The sequence below is a fragment of the Coregonus lavaretus genome (assembly GCF_964263955.1).
Source record: "Coregonus lavaretus genome assembly, chromosome: 16".
Taxonomy (NCBI): Eukaryota; Metazoa; Chordata; class Actinopteri; order Salmoniformes; family Salmonidae; genus Coregonus; species Coregonus lavaretus.
Window position 1 is genome coordinate 18,600,635 of NC_140003.1, and position 16,226 is coordinate 18,616,860.

The 16,226-nt window shown below is 43.4% G+C and overlaps 1 protein-coding gene across 1 annotated transcript in view; it reads right to left on the reverse strand.

The window, feature by feature from the left end:
- LOC311143726 (contactin-associated protein-like 5) overlaps positions 1–16,226 on the reverse strand; it is a gene marked incomplete at its 5' end in the record, with an annotated part of 128,797 nt that overhangs the window by 43,455 nt on the left and 69,116 nt on the right. Inside the window, 3 exons of the mRNA XM_084179599.1 lie at positions 2,995–3,262; positions 4,393–4,536; positions 4,778–4,962. Of these exons, the coding sequence (XP_084035725.1) occupies positions 2,995–3,262; positions 4,393–4,536; positions 4,778–4,962 (597 nt within the window). The remainder of the gene's footprint in view (positions 1–2,994; positions 3,263–4,392; positions 4,537–4,777; positions 4,963–16,226) is intronic.

Sequence of the window (16,226 nt, forward strand, 5' to 3'; positions counted from 1 at the left end):
TTCAGACACTGCTAGAACACCAGGGTTGGCGGAGTGTGCTAACGCAGTGAATAACTCAAACTTAGGAAGGAGGCTTCTGATATTTACGTGCAGAAAACCAAGACTTTTACGGTTACAGAAGTCAACAAATGATAGCTCCTGGGGAGTAGGAGTGATACTGGGGGCTGCAGGGCCTGGGTTAGCCTCTACATCACCAGAGGAACAGAGGAGGACTAGAATAAGGATACGACTAAAGGCTTTAAGAACTGGTCTTCTAGTGCGTTGGGTACATAGAAAAAAGGGTGCAGTTCTCCGGGCGTTGTATAAAAGATTCAGGGCATTATGTACAGAAAAGGATATGGAAGGATATGAGTACAGTTCAGGTAACCCTAAGTGTTGGGTAACAATGAAAGAGATAGCGTCACTTGAGGCACCGATTGAGCCGGTCTCGGCGTGTATGGGGGGTGGAACAAAGGAACTATTTGAGGCAGTTTGAGAGGGACTAGGGGTTCTACAGTGAAATTGTATAATAAGAACCAACCCAAACAGCAATAGGCAAGGCATAATTGACATGGGAGAGAGGCATAAAGCAGTCACAGGTGTTATTAGAGAGAGCTAAGACAACAACTGGAAATAGCGATAACGTTTGGGCTAAGGCTAAACAGAATAAACAGGACAGGGTACCGTGTAAAGGAACAGTCCAGCAGGCATCAGCTGTGCAGCTGAGTGATCATAAGGTCCAGTGAACAGCAATATGTGAGTCCGAGAGCAGTTCAAATTGGTGCTTCAGCACAGCTAGCAGGGAGCACAGTTGTAGTTTGCGTGTGCTAGCGGGCCGGGGCTGGCAGATGGATCTTCGTGGTCGTCGCAACGGGAAGCCTGTTGAAACCACATCAGACTATTTCGTCGGCAGACCAGTCGTGTTGGATCGGCGGGGCTCAGTGTCAACACTAGGAGGTCCCGTCCGGTTGACAGAGAGGTAGATAGCCGGGAGATGGGCCTGAGGCTAGCTCAAGGCTAACTGGTGCTTGCTATAGGGCAATGGTAATCAGCCAACAACAGGTTGCAGCTAGCTAGCTGGTTGCGATGATCCGGCGCTAGGGTCCAGTGATTCCGGCAGAAAGTCCAATAAGCTCTGGGTCGATAGCACGCTGGGTCGATAGCACGCTGTACAGACTGGCCGACAAATTGTCCAGGCTAGAGCTAGAGCTGGCTGGTGGATAGTGTAGGCCACGGACAGTGGTGAAGACGCTAACGGTGACTAATAGTAAGTAGCCATTCAGTTGCAGCTACACTATTTTCAGCTTACGGTTCTTGATGAAAGTTATAAAGAAATAATAGAATCCTTTCCACGTTGGGTGAGGCGGGTTGCAGGAAAGTATATTTAGTTAAAGAATGAAAAGTAAAAATTGAGAAATATATACAAAATAGACAAAAAAACAAGAAACGGGATATTTACACAGGGACAATGAATAAAAGCGACCGCACTGCTACGCCATCTTGGGTACATTGACTTCAATACAAAACCTAGGAGGCTCATGGTTCTCATCCCGTTCCATCGACATACACAGTAATTATGACAACTTCCGGAGGACGTCCTCCAACCTATCAGAGCTCTTGCAGCATAAACTGACATGTTGTCCACCCAATCAAATGGTTTTATTAATTTATTGCAACCGGGGCGCGCCGGTGTAACTGCTAAACTGCTTGCTGACTGTACACTGTACTGCATGATTGTAGTGGGTTTACTAATGTGTTAGCTCTAGTAGCTATGTTGACTATGACATTAGCTAATATGGTTACAACGATGTATGCTGTGTGTACCGGTTAGTGGTTACGATAAATGGGGTCAGCCCTAGCCGATTCTGTTGAAAAAAGTTTCTTAAGCAGAAGCAAAAGGTACTAAACGGGGATAAACATACCTGAATCTGTCCAATAGAAACTATCATTTGCAACTGTTGGACTAATGATTACACCCTAGATCAGCTAGATGCAGGCAAGAGTGCGCAAGGTGGTATTGAATGTATCACTGTCTATCACCTTGATTACTCTCATTTTTCTCTCTACCTGTGCACCTATGTTGTAAACTTTAGTTCATAGGCTAGGTTATAGCAACTTCTTGGTGGATATAGGGAAAATGTAAGTATCATGAGGTAGCCAATGTTACATTGAGCTGGGTGGAATATGAATGACAGTCATCTAATATACTGAAATTAGAAATAAAGCCATGCTCATGAAAAAAAATATTGTCCTCCCTGATCTTAAACGGCACCGACCGCCACTGCAGTTACGATAGGGTAAGGGTTGAGCTGGGAGTGGACATGAAGCTAGGGTTAGGGTTAAGGCCTATGAGTCAACCTGCGCATCACTACCATGTAACACTCACCTTTTACCATTGATGGCAATGTATTGAGAAAAACATCAGCTACTGTGACATTTAAATTTTTTTGCAAAAACGTGCCACAATGACGTTTTCCTATGATATCATGTATACAAGAATATGAATATTGCAATGAATTTGGAAATACACTTGGTAAGTATTTGAAAATACTCAAATACACTGACTCAAATACACTCCCATGCATTTAACACAGGTATTTGACATTAGTATTTTAAATAAGTATATTTAAAAAAAACATTCAAATACAATTTGGTCGACTATTTGGTTTTTACAAATAACCATTCAAATTCACAAATAAAAGTACTTGTTTTGGGCTGTGTATTTGAAAATATGAAATACTCAAGAACACGTATTTGAACCCAGGTCTGGTTTGTGAACTCAAAATGAGATAAGCACAGGTCCAACTGAATTGATTCTCTCTTCTTATAATCTTTACTCATAATCTTTACTATCACTATCAGACTATCTGTGTGTAAAACCACAAACATTCTCTGCAGTAATAAAATGGGTTTCTCATTGTCTGCCTGCTTCACTTGAGTCCCCATAGGCAGAACCACTGATTCCAGCCCATAGTGTGGGTCAGCTAAGCTAGAGGCTGTTGGCCTGGCCCTCACCGGTGGAGACCTCTTCTTTCTGCTGGGCTGACTTGTGATGGGTCAGGCGCAGCCGGCTGTTGCTTATCTGCAGCTCCAGTCTCTGGGGCTCCAGGGCCAGCTGTGTGAAGAGCAGTAGCCCGTCTGGGTTCCATGTTCTGAACTGGAAATGCACCGTGAAGCCCCCTGAAGCAGACGGCGTGGCTGGGAGCGACAGGAAGCTGCTGCTGGAGCTCAGGAATGTGGTGGACACCAGCTGGGGCTGCGAGCATGAGAAGGTCACGTTGCCCTGGAGACACACATAGAACACTCAGTCTTACAGTCACCTTGCCCCGATCAAGATCAACTTTCAACATTTAGGGTTAATTAAAAATTATGTCAACTCTGTACGCGTAGTGCTGTTATTAATGAACTCCTTACTGGCCCCCTTTCTAGAAAGAGAGAAAGAGAATGGTGGGTACAGTATCGAGAGCGAGAAAGAGACAAAGTATGAGACAAAATCAAAAGAGAGAGAGAGAGAGAGTACACAATAGAGAGAACAGGGGAATGAGATAAAATCAACTCTGCAGGGAGCTAGGTTAAATATCACTGCCAACCCCACTGTGACTCCTAGGGACAGGAAGAGTCAGTATAGAGGACATGAGTTCCTGTACACAGGAAAAGGTCAGAGCAGTGTGGGGATGAACACATAATCGATCCTGGTGACATGGAGTGGCAGCGACATGGAGCATGTTAACTAAACCCTCCACAGGGACTCTTCCATCAAATCCACCAAACTTGATTTCAGTATCATTCTATTTCAATAGGCTGACACTAACTCACACAGAATCATTGATAACTTATTCATACTAATGCTATTTCAGTGTTAGCGGATTTGTTGTTAGAGGTTGGGTGACACCCGTTGTGCATCACGCCCCTTGTTTTTGGGGCTGCAAGACCACTGAGACAGAAGGTTTCTCAAGGTTAATATCCATGAAGATGTATCATTTAGGGGCTGCACAAGGCCCTGACATCTCTGAGAGGACTATCTTAAATAATGCAATTTACCTCTGGCTACAGGAGGTAATAATACCTCTATATTGAATGGATCACTGAATACAGCTCCTGGTCCACCTCATCACTGAGCCCTGATCTCTTTCCAAAATAAGAACAAGAGAAGAAATTAGAAGACTATCAGCTCTAAGGGGTTCTTGCCATGCACCCTGTATTCCCATGGAACCCTATCCACAGTCTGTATTTTGTACGCAACAACTGTTATGGTTCTCTAGTTCTCTAAGGTTAGGTGTTGTTAACCTTCACTTCTAACACAATGGAGCATTATCATTTACATAAGTTAATATATTGGTAATGCAGTGCAAAATAAACTTGGCCTTGGCCTACAGTTTAAGCATTAAAAATGAGTAGCTGAAAAGCTAATACCACACTGTAGATCTGAGGCTTGCGTCGCTTGGCTAGGTCAATTATGTTGATCCCGTTGTAGTAGAGGTTCTCGATGCAACCATGGAAGTTCTTCCTCAGGAAGGTGCCAGGCTTACCTGGCAGTGGGATGCCCCCAAAGCTGAGCTTTTATAAGGAAAGAAGGTGAAATATAGACATGTTAGAAAGAAATAGAAGAAAAGTCCTATGAAAGTATAGTGTCAGGTGTCAGGTTGAAAAGAGATGTCAGGTTCTAACGAGATAGACCAAGTATTATTGTTAATCTCACCCTGGTATCGGGTTAAAGTGTTTTTCTGACTGGATGCTGGTGGTGTAATCTACTCAGACCTACTGTAAGGAAATATGATGGATGTTTGGATAGACACACCTCATAGTCCACCTCCAGAGAGTCTCCTTCCCCCTTGGTCCTGAAGTGCTGTGTGTGGCTGTCCACTGTGAGGTTGACCTGCTTGTTGAAGCGCTCGATGAGGACAGAGTGCCAGTGCTGGTCGTCCAGAAGACTGCCCAGAGTGACCGCAACACGACCACTGCTGAACCGCAGCCGGGTGTCATCTGAAGACAAAAAAAACAAACAGAAAATATAAGGAAGGCCTTTTATCAGAGGCGCAACTTTCACTGGGGACGGGGACGGGGGGGCATTTTTCTCCGAGTTGTAAAAGCAAGTAGAGCAGAAACTGGCTACTCTTTATTTGACTGATGTCGCTGGCAAGGTAACTGCTGTTTGACTCAACAGAAAAAAAGTTAGTGGTGGCATGTACTGTAACTGACATGTAATGTTAGCTAATGCATTACATGTTTCATCCCCTCTCGACTGAAGTTCTGTCTGAAGTGAATGATCTAGCTAGCTATTAGCTACCACAGCCAGTTCAGCTCTAGCCTCTAGCTATCTGTCAGGCAGCAGTATCTAACAGCTCTTGTGTGTATGGAAATGTTTTGTAGCCTTTGTTTTGTCCTGCTTCAACAGAAGTAAATTAACTTGCCTAGTTTTCACTAACTTTAGTTATTATTTTTGCCTCAATCCCACTAGACCTGAATCAAACAATGAAACCAGCGGCCAAACGATTGAAGACCGACATTCTGATGTTTTTTGACAGCACATTGTGAGTTTTTATTAGTCAAAAATAGCAATGTAACGTTACTGATCTGACAGTTTCCCTAGCTAATTCCCTACTTTTCACACTGACACGATGTAAACAACTCTACAGGCTTCACTGTCATGGTGCACAGTCAGTACACAACACTATTCTTATCGTCTTAGCAGGATCAGATGGTGACAGGTGTCCCAGCAGGGTCAGACAGCCAGGGAAGGCCAGTCTACGGAGCTCAGGTGAATTTTGTAGTGTATTATAACAACCAATGAATGGATACAAAGTTTCAATCTTGAGTTGATGGGTAGGCTACAGTCTGGGATCTTGGAATAATGGTCATTTCATCATTATTGAACCATTGACTCTATTCTTGGATAATATAATGTATAAATGTACACCAAGGTACTTCTTTGTCATGCCTCATCTGAGCAGGATCAGATGGTGACAGGGGTCTCAGCAGGATCAGGCAACCAGGGAAGACCAGTCTGTGAAGGCGCTGAGGTGAACTTTCGCAGATGCAACACTTTATTCTATCTGTGCAGCAAACAAAGCTTCAAAGATTTGACAGTCTGACAAACCTATAAAGTTGAGTTACAAACTGTATCATTGGTTGATATATAGAGACTTTTCCTGATGCCCAGTCATGTTCATATAATCTCAGACATAAATTACTGCAGTTTAAGACCATCCATAGAACGTACTATATACCAGTGAACGTGAATATAATGTAATTCCTCTGCTGGAGGTGTATAACACAAAAGGGGACATATTTGCATATGTTATGCTCTTGTGAAGGCTGGCTGAATTCTGGCAAAGAGTATGTTATTTTATCTCAACATGTCTACAGATTCTCCCTTCTCCCTGTGTTTGTTTACTTGGAAATGTTGATACTGAAGACTGTTATCAGAAGAAACTGTGTAACCTAGCATTTATAGCGGCTAAGAAATGTATTGCCATTAAATGGAAGGTTGGTTATCCTCCCACAATGTCACAATGGATGCCAGAAATGTCAAGTTATGTATCACTAGATTTTATTTATTACAAGATTAAAGGTATACTGTGCAACTTTCATAAGGTCTGGATGCCTTATATGGAATAATGTATGACAAAAGGAATCTGTATTGAAAACATGCCCACATCAGGGGATATACCTAAGCTGCTGGGCTGCTCAGTCGTGGCCCTGGGGGGTCTGCCGTACTGTTGGTTGTCACTCTGGCCTTAATGAACGTTTCACTAAGATCCTAAAGCTGAGTGGGGTGTGTTGGATTGGGGCGCTGCAGAGCGGTGGACCCCTAGGGGCAGGACGGGGCAATCCAGCTATATTGTGTGCAAGTAAAAACAGCTCTACAGTACTATTAGGCCTGTGATTTGAATTACAGTGCCCTCCACAATTATTGGGACAGTGAATCATTTTCTCTTCTTTTGGCTCAATATTCCAAAAGTTGGGATTTTAAATCAAACAATGACTACGAAGTTAAAGTGCACACTGTCAGCTTTAATTTGAGGGTATTTTCATACATGTCGGGTGAACTGTTTAGAAATCACAGTACTTTTTGTACATAGTCCCCCCATTTTAGGGGAGCAAAAGTATTGGGACAAATTCACTTGTATGTGTATTAAAGTAGCAAAAAGTTAAGTATTTGGTCCCACATTCATAGCACGCAATGACTATATCAAGCTTGTGACTCTCCAAATTTGTTGGATGCATTTGCTGTTTGTTTTGGTTGTGTTTCAGATTATTTTGTGGCCAATAGAAATGAATGATAAATAAGGTATTGTGTCATTTTGAAGTCACTTTTATTGTAAATAAGAAAATAACATGTTTCTAAACACTTCTACATTAATGTGGATGCTACCATGATTACGGATAATCCTCAATGAATCATGAATAATACAAGTTAAACGCACAAATATCATACCCCCAACCCATGCTAACCTCTCACCATTACAATAACAGGGGAGGTTAGCATTTTTGGAGGGGTATTTTTAATTTTTAATTGTACCTTTATTTAACTAGGCAAGTCAGTTAAGAACAAATTCTTATTTACAATGACGGCCTACACCGGCCAAACCGGACGACGCTGGGCCAATTGTGCGCCGCCCTATGGGACTCCCAATTAAGGCCGGTTGTGATACAGCCTGAAATTGAACCAGGGGGTCTGTAGTGACGCCTCAAGCACTTAGACCGCTGCGCCACTCGCTATTATAAATATGTCTATAACTTTCGCACTAATCATTATTCACGATTCATTCAGGATTATCCGTAAGCATGATAGCATCCACATTAACGTATAAGTGTTTAGAAACATATTCTATTCTTATTTACAATACAAGTGATCCCAAAATAACTCCAAAAGGGTCATTTTAGATTGTGTAGAAAAGCAGGAAATGAGCTTAAGATAACCCAAACAATTCAGAGGGAGGACCACCAGACCCCCCGCCAGGTTATGTCCCCCACAATTCTAAAACCAAAATTGCGCCCCTGCCTTTTATGGTTGCTAATATTGATCATAATACAGTACCATAGGGACAGTACTGAAAGAAGAGCTCTCATAGGAAATGTAGACAAGACAGTCCCAAAAGACACCCTTTAATCAGTCAATCAATCACATTTATTTATAAAGCCCTTTTTACATCAGCAGATGTCACAAAGTGCTATACAGAAACCCAGCCTAAAACCCCAAACAGCAAGCAATGCAGATGTAGAAGCACAGTGGCTAGGAAAAACTCCCTAGAAAGGCAGAAACCTAGGAAGAAACCTAGAGATGAACCAGGCTCTGAGGGGTGGCCAGTCCCTTTCTGGCTGTGCCGGGTGGAGATTATTACAGTACATGGCCATTAAGGCCAGATTTTTCTCCAAGATGTTAAAACGTTCATAGATGACTAGCATGGTCAAATAATAATCACAGTGGTTGTAGAGGTTGCAACAGGTCCGTACATCAGGAGTAAATGTCACTTGGCTTTTCATAGCCGGCCATTTAGTGGTTGAAATAGCAGGTGCGGTAGAGAGAGAAAGTTGAAAACAGCAGGTCTGGGACAAGGTAGCACGTCCGGTGAACAGGTCAGGGTTCCATAGCCGCAGCCAGAAGAGTGGAAACTGGAGCAGCAGCACGACCAGGTGGATTGGGGACAGCAAGGAGTCATCAGGCCAGGTAGTCCTGAGGCATGGTCCTAGGGCTCAGGTCCTCCGGGATGGGAGAGAGAGAGAATTAGAGGGAGCATACTTAAATTCACACAGGACACCGGATAAGACAGGAGAATAACACCAGATATAACAGACTGACCCTAGCCCCCCGGCACATAGACTATTTCAGCATAGATACTGGAGGCTGAGACAGGGGGGATCGGGAGACACTGTGGCCCCGTCTGACGATACCCCCGGACAGGGCCAACCAGGCAGGATATAACCCCACCCACTTTGCCAAATCACAGCCCCCACACCACCAGAGGGATATCAACAGACCACAACCTACTACCCTGAGACAAGGCTGAGTATAGCCCACAAAGATCTCCTCCACTGCACAAGCCCGAAGGGGCGACAAACCGGACAGGAAGATCACGTCAGTGACTCAACCCACTCAAGTGATGCACCCCTCCTAGGGACGGTCTGGAAAGCACCAGTAAGCCAGTGACTCAGCCCCCGTAATAGGGTCAGAGGCAGAGAATCCCAATGGAGAGACAGGAACCGGCCAGGCAGAGACAGCAAGGGCGGTTTGTCGCTACAGTTCCTTTCCGTTCACCTTCGCACCCCTGGGCCAGACTACACTCAATCATAGGACCTACTGAAGAGATGAGTCTTCAGTAAAGACTTAAAGGTTGAGACCGAGTCTGCGTCTCTCACATGGATAGGCAGACTATTCCATAAAAATGGAGCTCTATAGGAGAAAGCCCTGCCTCCAGCTGTTTGCTTAGAAATTCTAGGGACAATAAGGAGGCCTGCGTCTTGTGACCGTAGCGTACGTGTAGGTATATACGGCAGGACCAAATCGGAGAGATAGGTAGGAGCAAGCCCATGTAATGCTTTGTAGGTTAGCAGTAAACCCTTGAAATCAGCCCTAGCCTTAACAGGAAGTCAAAGGCTAGCACTTGAGTAATATGATCGAATTCTTTGGTTCTAGTCAAGATTCTAGCAGCCGTGTTTAGCACTAACTGAAGATTATTTAGTGCTTTATCCGGGTAGCCAGAGAGTAAAGCATTGCAGTAGTCTAATCTAGAAGTGACAAAAGCTTGGATTAGCTTTTCTGCATCCTTTTTGGACAAAAGGTTTCTGAAATTTGCAATGTTATGAAGATGGAAAAAGGCTGTCCTTTAAAGGTCAACTGCCCTTTAGAACCAACTTCTCTGGTTTTAATCGGCCTAAGTGGCATCGATATGAGTCCGAAACATTAATTCTAGTGTGTCACGGATTCAGCCGAGGGTGCCCCTCCTCCTTGCTCGGGCAGGCTTCGGCATTCGTCGTCACCGGAGTACTAGCTGCTACCGATCTATGTTTCTGTGTTCTACTTGTTTTGTCTTCATTGTACACACCTGGTTCCCATTATGTCTATGATATGTTCCCTATTTAACCCTCTGGCTCCCACTGTGTTGTGTGCGTGTTTGTTCTATGTTTGGTGTTATCGATTGGTGAGCGGGATTGTCCTCCCTGTGTGGAGTTTATGTTCATTTATATTTACGAGTAAAGTACGTTGTCTACTAGCTCTGTGTCCTGCGCCTGACTCCGTCCTACCGCTACACACTGACGCCTGATATAGTGTTAAAATGTACTACAAAGTGTAAATAGGATAATCTTGGTCATGAAGTCAGTCTCGTCCCAAACTGAATTTAGTAAGTGACTGCGTCAAAACTTACTTGAGGGTTTGGTTTAGATTACAATTACATGTACAGTACCAGTCAAAAGTTTGGACACACCTACTCATTCAAGGGTTTTTCTTTATTTTTACTATTTTCTACATTGTAGAATAGTAGTGAAGACATCAAAACTATGAAATAACACATATGGAATTATGTAGTAACCAAAAAAGTATTAAACAAATCAAAATATGTTTTAGATTTTAGATTCTTCAAAGTAGCCTTTGCTTTGATGACAGCTTTGCACACTCTTGGCATTCTCTCAACCAGCTTCATGAGGAATGCTTTTCCAACAGTCTTGAAGGAGTTCCCACATATGCTGAGCACTTGTTGGCTTCTTTTCCTTCATTCTGCGGTCCAACTCATCCCAAACCATCTCAATTGGGTTGAGGTCGGGTGATTGTGGAGGCCAGGTCAACTGATGCAGCACTCCATCACTCTCCTTCTTGGTCAAATAGCCCTTACACAGCCTGGAAGAGTGATTTGGATCATTGTCCTGTTGAAAAACAAATGATAGTCCCACTAAGCGCAAACCAGATGGGATGGCGTATCGCTGCATGTCTGCCTTGAATTCTAAATAAATCACAGACAGTGTCACCAGCAATGCACCCCCACACCATCACACCTCATCTTCCATGCTTCACGGTGGGAACCACTCATGCGGAGATCATCTGTTCACCAACTCTGCATCTCACAAAGACACAGCGTTTGGAACCAAAAATCTCAGATTTGGACTCATCAGACCAAAGGACACATTTTCACCAATCTAATGTCCATTGCTCGTGTTTCTTGGCCCAAGCAAGTCTCTTCTTCTTATTGGTGTCCTTTAGTATGGGTTTCTTTGCAGCAATTCTACCATGAAGGCCTGATTCACACAGTCTCCTCTGAACAGTTGATGTTGAGATATGTCTGTTACTTGAACTCTGTGAAGCATTTATTTGGGCTGCAATTTCTGAGGCTGGTAACTCTAATGAACTTATCCTCTGCAGCAGAGGTAACTCTGGGTCTTCCTTTCCTGTGGCGGTCCTCATGAGAGCCAGTTCCATAATAGCGCTTGGTGGTTTTTGCGACTGCACTTGAAGAAACTTTCAAATTTCTTTAAATTTTCTGGATTGACTGACCTTCATGTCTTAAAGTAATGATGGACTGTCCTTTCCCTTTGCGTATTTGAGCTGTTCTTGCCATAATATGGACTTGGTCTTTTACCAAATAGTGCTGTGATGGTGTGGGGGTGCTTTGCTGGTGACAATGTCAGTGATTTATTTAGAATTCAAGGCACACTTAACCAGCATGGCTACCACAGCATTCTGCAGCGATACGCCATCCCATCTGGTTTGCGCTTAGTGGGACTATCATTTGTTTTTCAACAGGACAATAACCCAAAACACACCTCCAGGTTGTGTAAGGGCTATTTGACCAATATGGAGAGTGATGGAATGCTGCATCAGATGACCTGGCCACCACAATCACCCGACCTCAACCCAATTGAGTTGGTTTGGGATGAGTTGGACCGCAGAGTGAAGGAAAAGTAGCCAACAAGTGCTCAGCATATGTGGGAACTCCTTCAAGACTGTTGGAAAAGTATTCCTCACGAAACTGGTTGAGAGAATGCCAAGAGTGTGCAAAGCTGTTATCAAAGCAAAGGGTGGCTACTTTGAAGAATCTAAAATCTAAAATATATTTGGATTTGTTTAACACTTTTTTGGTTACTACGTGATTCTATATGTGTTATTTCATAGTTTTGATGTCTTCACTATTATTCTACAATGTAGAAAATAGTAAAAATAAAGAAAAACCCTTGAATGAGTAGGTGTGTCCAAACTTATGACTGGTACTGTATGTCAACATTTTATGCCCCCTTTTGTCCATTAACACGTGGTGGCACCGTGTTTTCTGTGAAAAGATTGGGTGAGTTCGCTTTGCATGGCCCGATGCCCCAGGTGGGCAGAGACCACTCCTTGGGAGGACCAATAGAAAGTAAAAAATGAGCAAACCCTGCCCACCCGGGGCACTGGGTCAAGCAAAATGAACTCGCCCACTGGAACCTCTTCCCCAGACAAGACGTGTGGTTAGTAATTGCCCTTGCTCAGAAAACAGCTACTCTAGTGAAAATGGGCTTCTATAAAGTTGTTCAACAATCTTAGGCAGATTCATTTGGCAAATCTGACCATAACTCTACACTTCAGATTCCTGCTTACAAGCAAAACCTCAAACAGGAACTACCAGTGACACGCTCAATATGGAAGTGGTCGGATGAAGCGGATACTAAGGTACAGGACTGTTTCGCTAGCACAGACTGGAATATATTCCGATGGCATTGAGGAGTTTACCACTTCAGTCATCGACCTCATTAATAAGTGCATCAATGATGTCGTGTCCACAGCGACCGCACGTACAGTTGAAGTCGGAAGTTTATATACACCTTAGCCAAATACATTTAAACTCAGTTTTTCACAATTCCTGACATTTAATCCTAGTAAAAATTCCCTGTCTTAGGTCAGTTAGGATCACCACTTAATTTTAAGAATGTGAAATGTCAGAATAATAGTAGAGAAAATGATTTATATCAGCTTTTATTTCCTTAATCACATTCCGAGTGGGTCAGAAGTTTACATACACTCAATTAGTATTTGGTAGCATTGCCTTTAAATTGTTTAACTTGGGTCAAACATTTTGGGTAGCCTTCCACAAGCTTCCCACAATAGGTTGGGTGAATTTTGGCCCATTCCTCCTGACAGAGCTGGTGTAACTGAGTCAGGTTCATAGGGCTCCTTGCTCGCACACGCTTTTTCAGTTCTGCCCACAAATGTTCTATAGGATTGAGGTCAGGGCTTTGTGATGGCCACTCCAATACCTTGACTTTGTTGTCTTTAAGCCATTTTGCCACAACTTTGGCAGTATGCTTGGGGTCATTGTCCATTTGGAAGACCCATTTGCGACCAAGCTTTAACTACTGATGTCTTGCTTCAATATATCCACATAATCTTCCTTCCTCATGATGCCATCTATTTTGTGAAGTGCACCAGTCCCTCCTGCAGCAAAGCACCCCCACAGCATGATGCTGCCACCCCCGTTCTTCACAGTTGGGATGGTGTTCTTCGGCTTGCAAGCAACCCACTTTTTTCTCCAAACATAACGCTGGTCATTATTATTTTTGTTTCATCAGACCAGAGGACATTTCTCCAAAACGTATGATCTTTGTCCCCATGTGCAGTTGCAAACCATAGTCTGGCTTTTTTATGGCAGTTTTGGAGCAGTGGCTTCTTTCTTGCTGAGCGGCCTTTCTGGTTATGTCGATATAGGACTCGTTTTACTGTGGATATAGATACATTTGTACCTGTTTCCTCCGGCATCTTCACAAGGTCCTTTGCTGTTGTTCTGGGATTGATTTACACTTTTCGCACCAAAGTACGTTCATCTCTAGGAGACAGAACGCGTCTCCTTCCTGAGCGGTATGATGGCTGCGTGGTCCCATGGTGTTTATAATTGCGTACTATTGTTTGTACAGATGAACGTGGTACCTTCAGGCGTTTGGAAATTGCGGTCTACAATTATTTTTCGGAGGTCTTGGCTGATTTCTTTTGATTTTCCCATGATGTCAAGCAGAGGCACTGAGTTTGAAGGTAGGCCTTGAAATACATCCACAGGTACACCTCCAATTGACTCAAATGATGTCAATTAGCCTATCAGAAGCTGCTAATGCCATGACATCATTTTCTGGAATTTTCCAAGCTGTTTAAAGGCACAGTCATCTTAGTGTATGTAAACTTCTGAGCCACTGGAATCGTGATACAGTGAATTATAAGTGAAATAATCTGTCTGTAAACAATTGTTGGAAAAATTACTTGTGTCATGCACAAAGTAGATGTCTTAACCGACTTGCCAAAACTATAGTTTGTTAACAAGAAATTTGTGGAGTGGTTGAAAAACGAGTTTTAATGACTCCAACCTAAGTGTATGTAAACTTCCGACTTCAACTGTACATATCCCAACCAGAAGCCATGGATTACAGGCAATATCCGCACTGAGCTAAAGGCTAGAGCTGCCGCTTTCAAGGAGCGGGACACTCCTAAGAAATCATGCTACTCCCTCCGATGAACCATCAAACACACAAAGTGACAATACAGAACTATGATCGAATCCTACTTCACCGGCACTGACACTCGTCGGATGTGGCAGGGCTTGCAAACTGTCACGGAATACGAATCGAAACCCAGCCGCGAGCTGCCCAGTGACGCAAGCCTTCCAAACGAGCTAAATACCTTGTATGCTTGCTTCGAGGCAAGCAACATGAAACAATGCATGAGAGCACCAGCTGTTCCGGACGACTGTCTGATCACGCTCTACGTAACCGATGTGAGCAAGACCTTTAACACTAGAACCGCTAAAGAACTCATTTTGACTGCTCTTTTATTATTATTATTACTCTGCCATTTTTAAGTAATGTTCCCCTCTGTCCTTGACGTTTCCTAAATAAGTCTATATAACACACTGTCGATATTAGAATCTTAATATCACAAACAGAACTGGAGTTATAACCAGTTTTAGGAGGGCATGTAATTTCTTTTAATGGCTTTCCCCTGTTGCCCCTCCTTCTCCCAAGGGCCTGCTCCGCTCCTTCTTGCAACAGTTGAAAGTGCAGTGCCCAGCTGATAATCACCCCGATAATTGATTTGAAACTGAACTTAAACTATACCGAAACTAATTTCACACATATAACCACAGTTTATATAAATTAAGTAAAGTATGATGTGGAGAAAGGAGAGAATGGATGAGTCGATTAGCGAGGGGAAGCGAACAATGCATAATTATGTAATCACCTGAATGAAGAACAGGGCGGGCTAATCTATTGTATTGATCTACAGTGAGGGAAAAAAGTATTTGATCCCCTGCTGATTTTGTACGTTTGCCCACTGACAAAGAAATGATCAGTCTATAATTTTAATGGTAGATTTATTTGAACAGTGAGAGACAGAATGACAACAAAATAATCCAGAGAAACGCATGTCAAAAATGTTATAAATTGATTTGCATTTTAATGAGGGAAATAAGTATTTGACCCCCTCTCAATCAGAAAGATTTCTGGCTCCCAGGTGTCTTTAATACAGGTAACGAGCTGAGATTAGGAGCACACTCTTAAAGGGAGTGCTCCTAATCTCACCTTGTTACCTGTCTAAAAGACACCTGTCCACAGAAGCAATCAATCAATCAGATTCCAAACTCTCCACCATGGCCAAGACCAAAGAGCTCTCCAAGGATGTCAGGGACAAGATTGGAATGGGCTACAAGACCATCGCCAAGCAGCTTGGTGAGAAGGTGACAACAGTTGGTGCGATTATTCGCAAATGGAAGAAACACAAAATAACTGTCAATCTCCCTCGGCCTGGGGCTCCATGCAAGATCTCACCTCGTGCAGTTGCAATGATCATGAGAACGGTGAGGAATCAGCCCAGAACTACACGGGAGGATCTTGTCAATGATCTCAAGGCAGCTGGGACCATAGTCACTAAGAAAACAATTGGTAACACACTACGCCGTGAAGGACTGAAATCCTGCAGCGTCCACAAGGTCCACCTGCTCAATAAAACACATATACATGCCCGTCTGAAGTTTGCCAATGAACATCTGAATGATTCAGAGGAGAACTGGGTGAAAGTGTTGTGGTCAGATGAGATCAAAATAGAGCTCTTTAGCATCAACTCAACTCGCCGTGTTTGGAGGAGAAGGAATGCTGCCTATGACCCCAAGAACACCATCCCCACCGTCAAACATGGAGGTGGAATCATTATGCTTTGGGGGTGTTTTTCTGCTAAGGGGGCAGGACAACTTCACCGCATCAAAGGGATGATGGACGGGGCCATGTACCGTAAAATCTTGGGT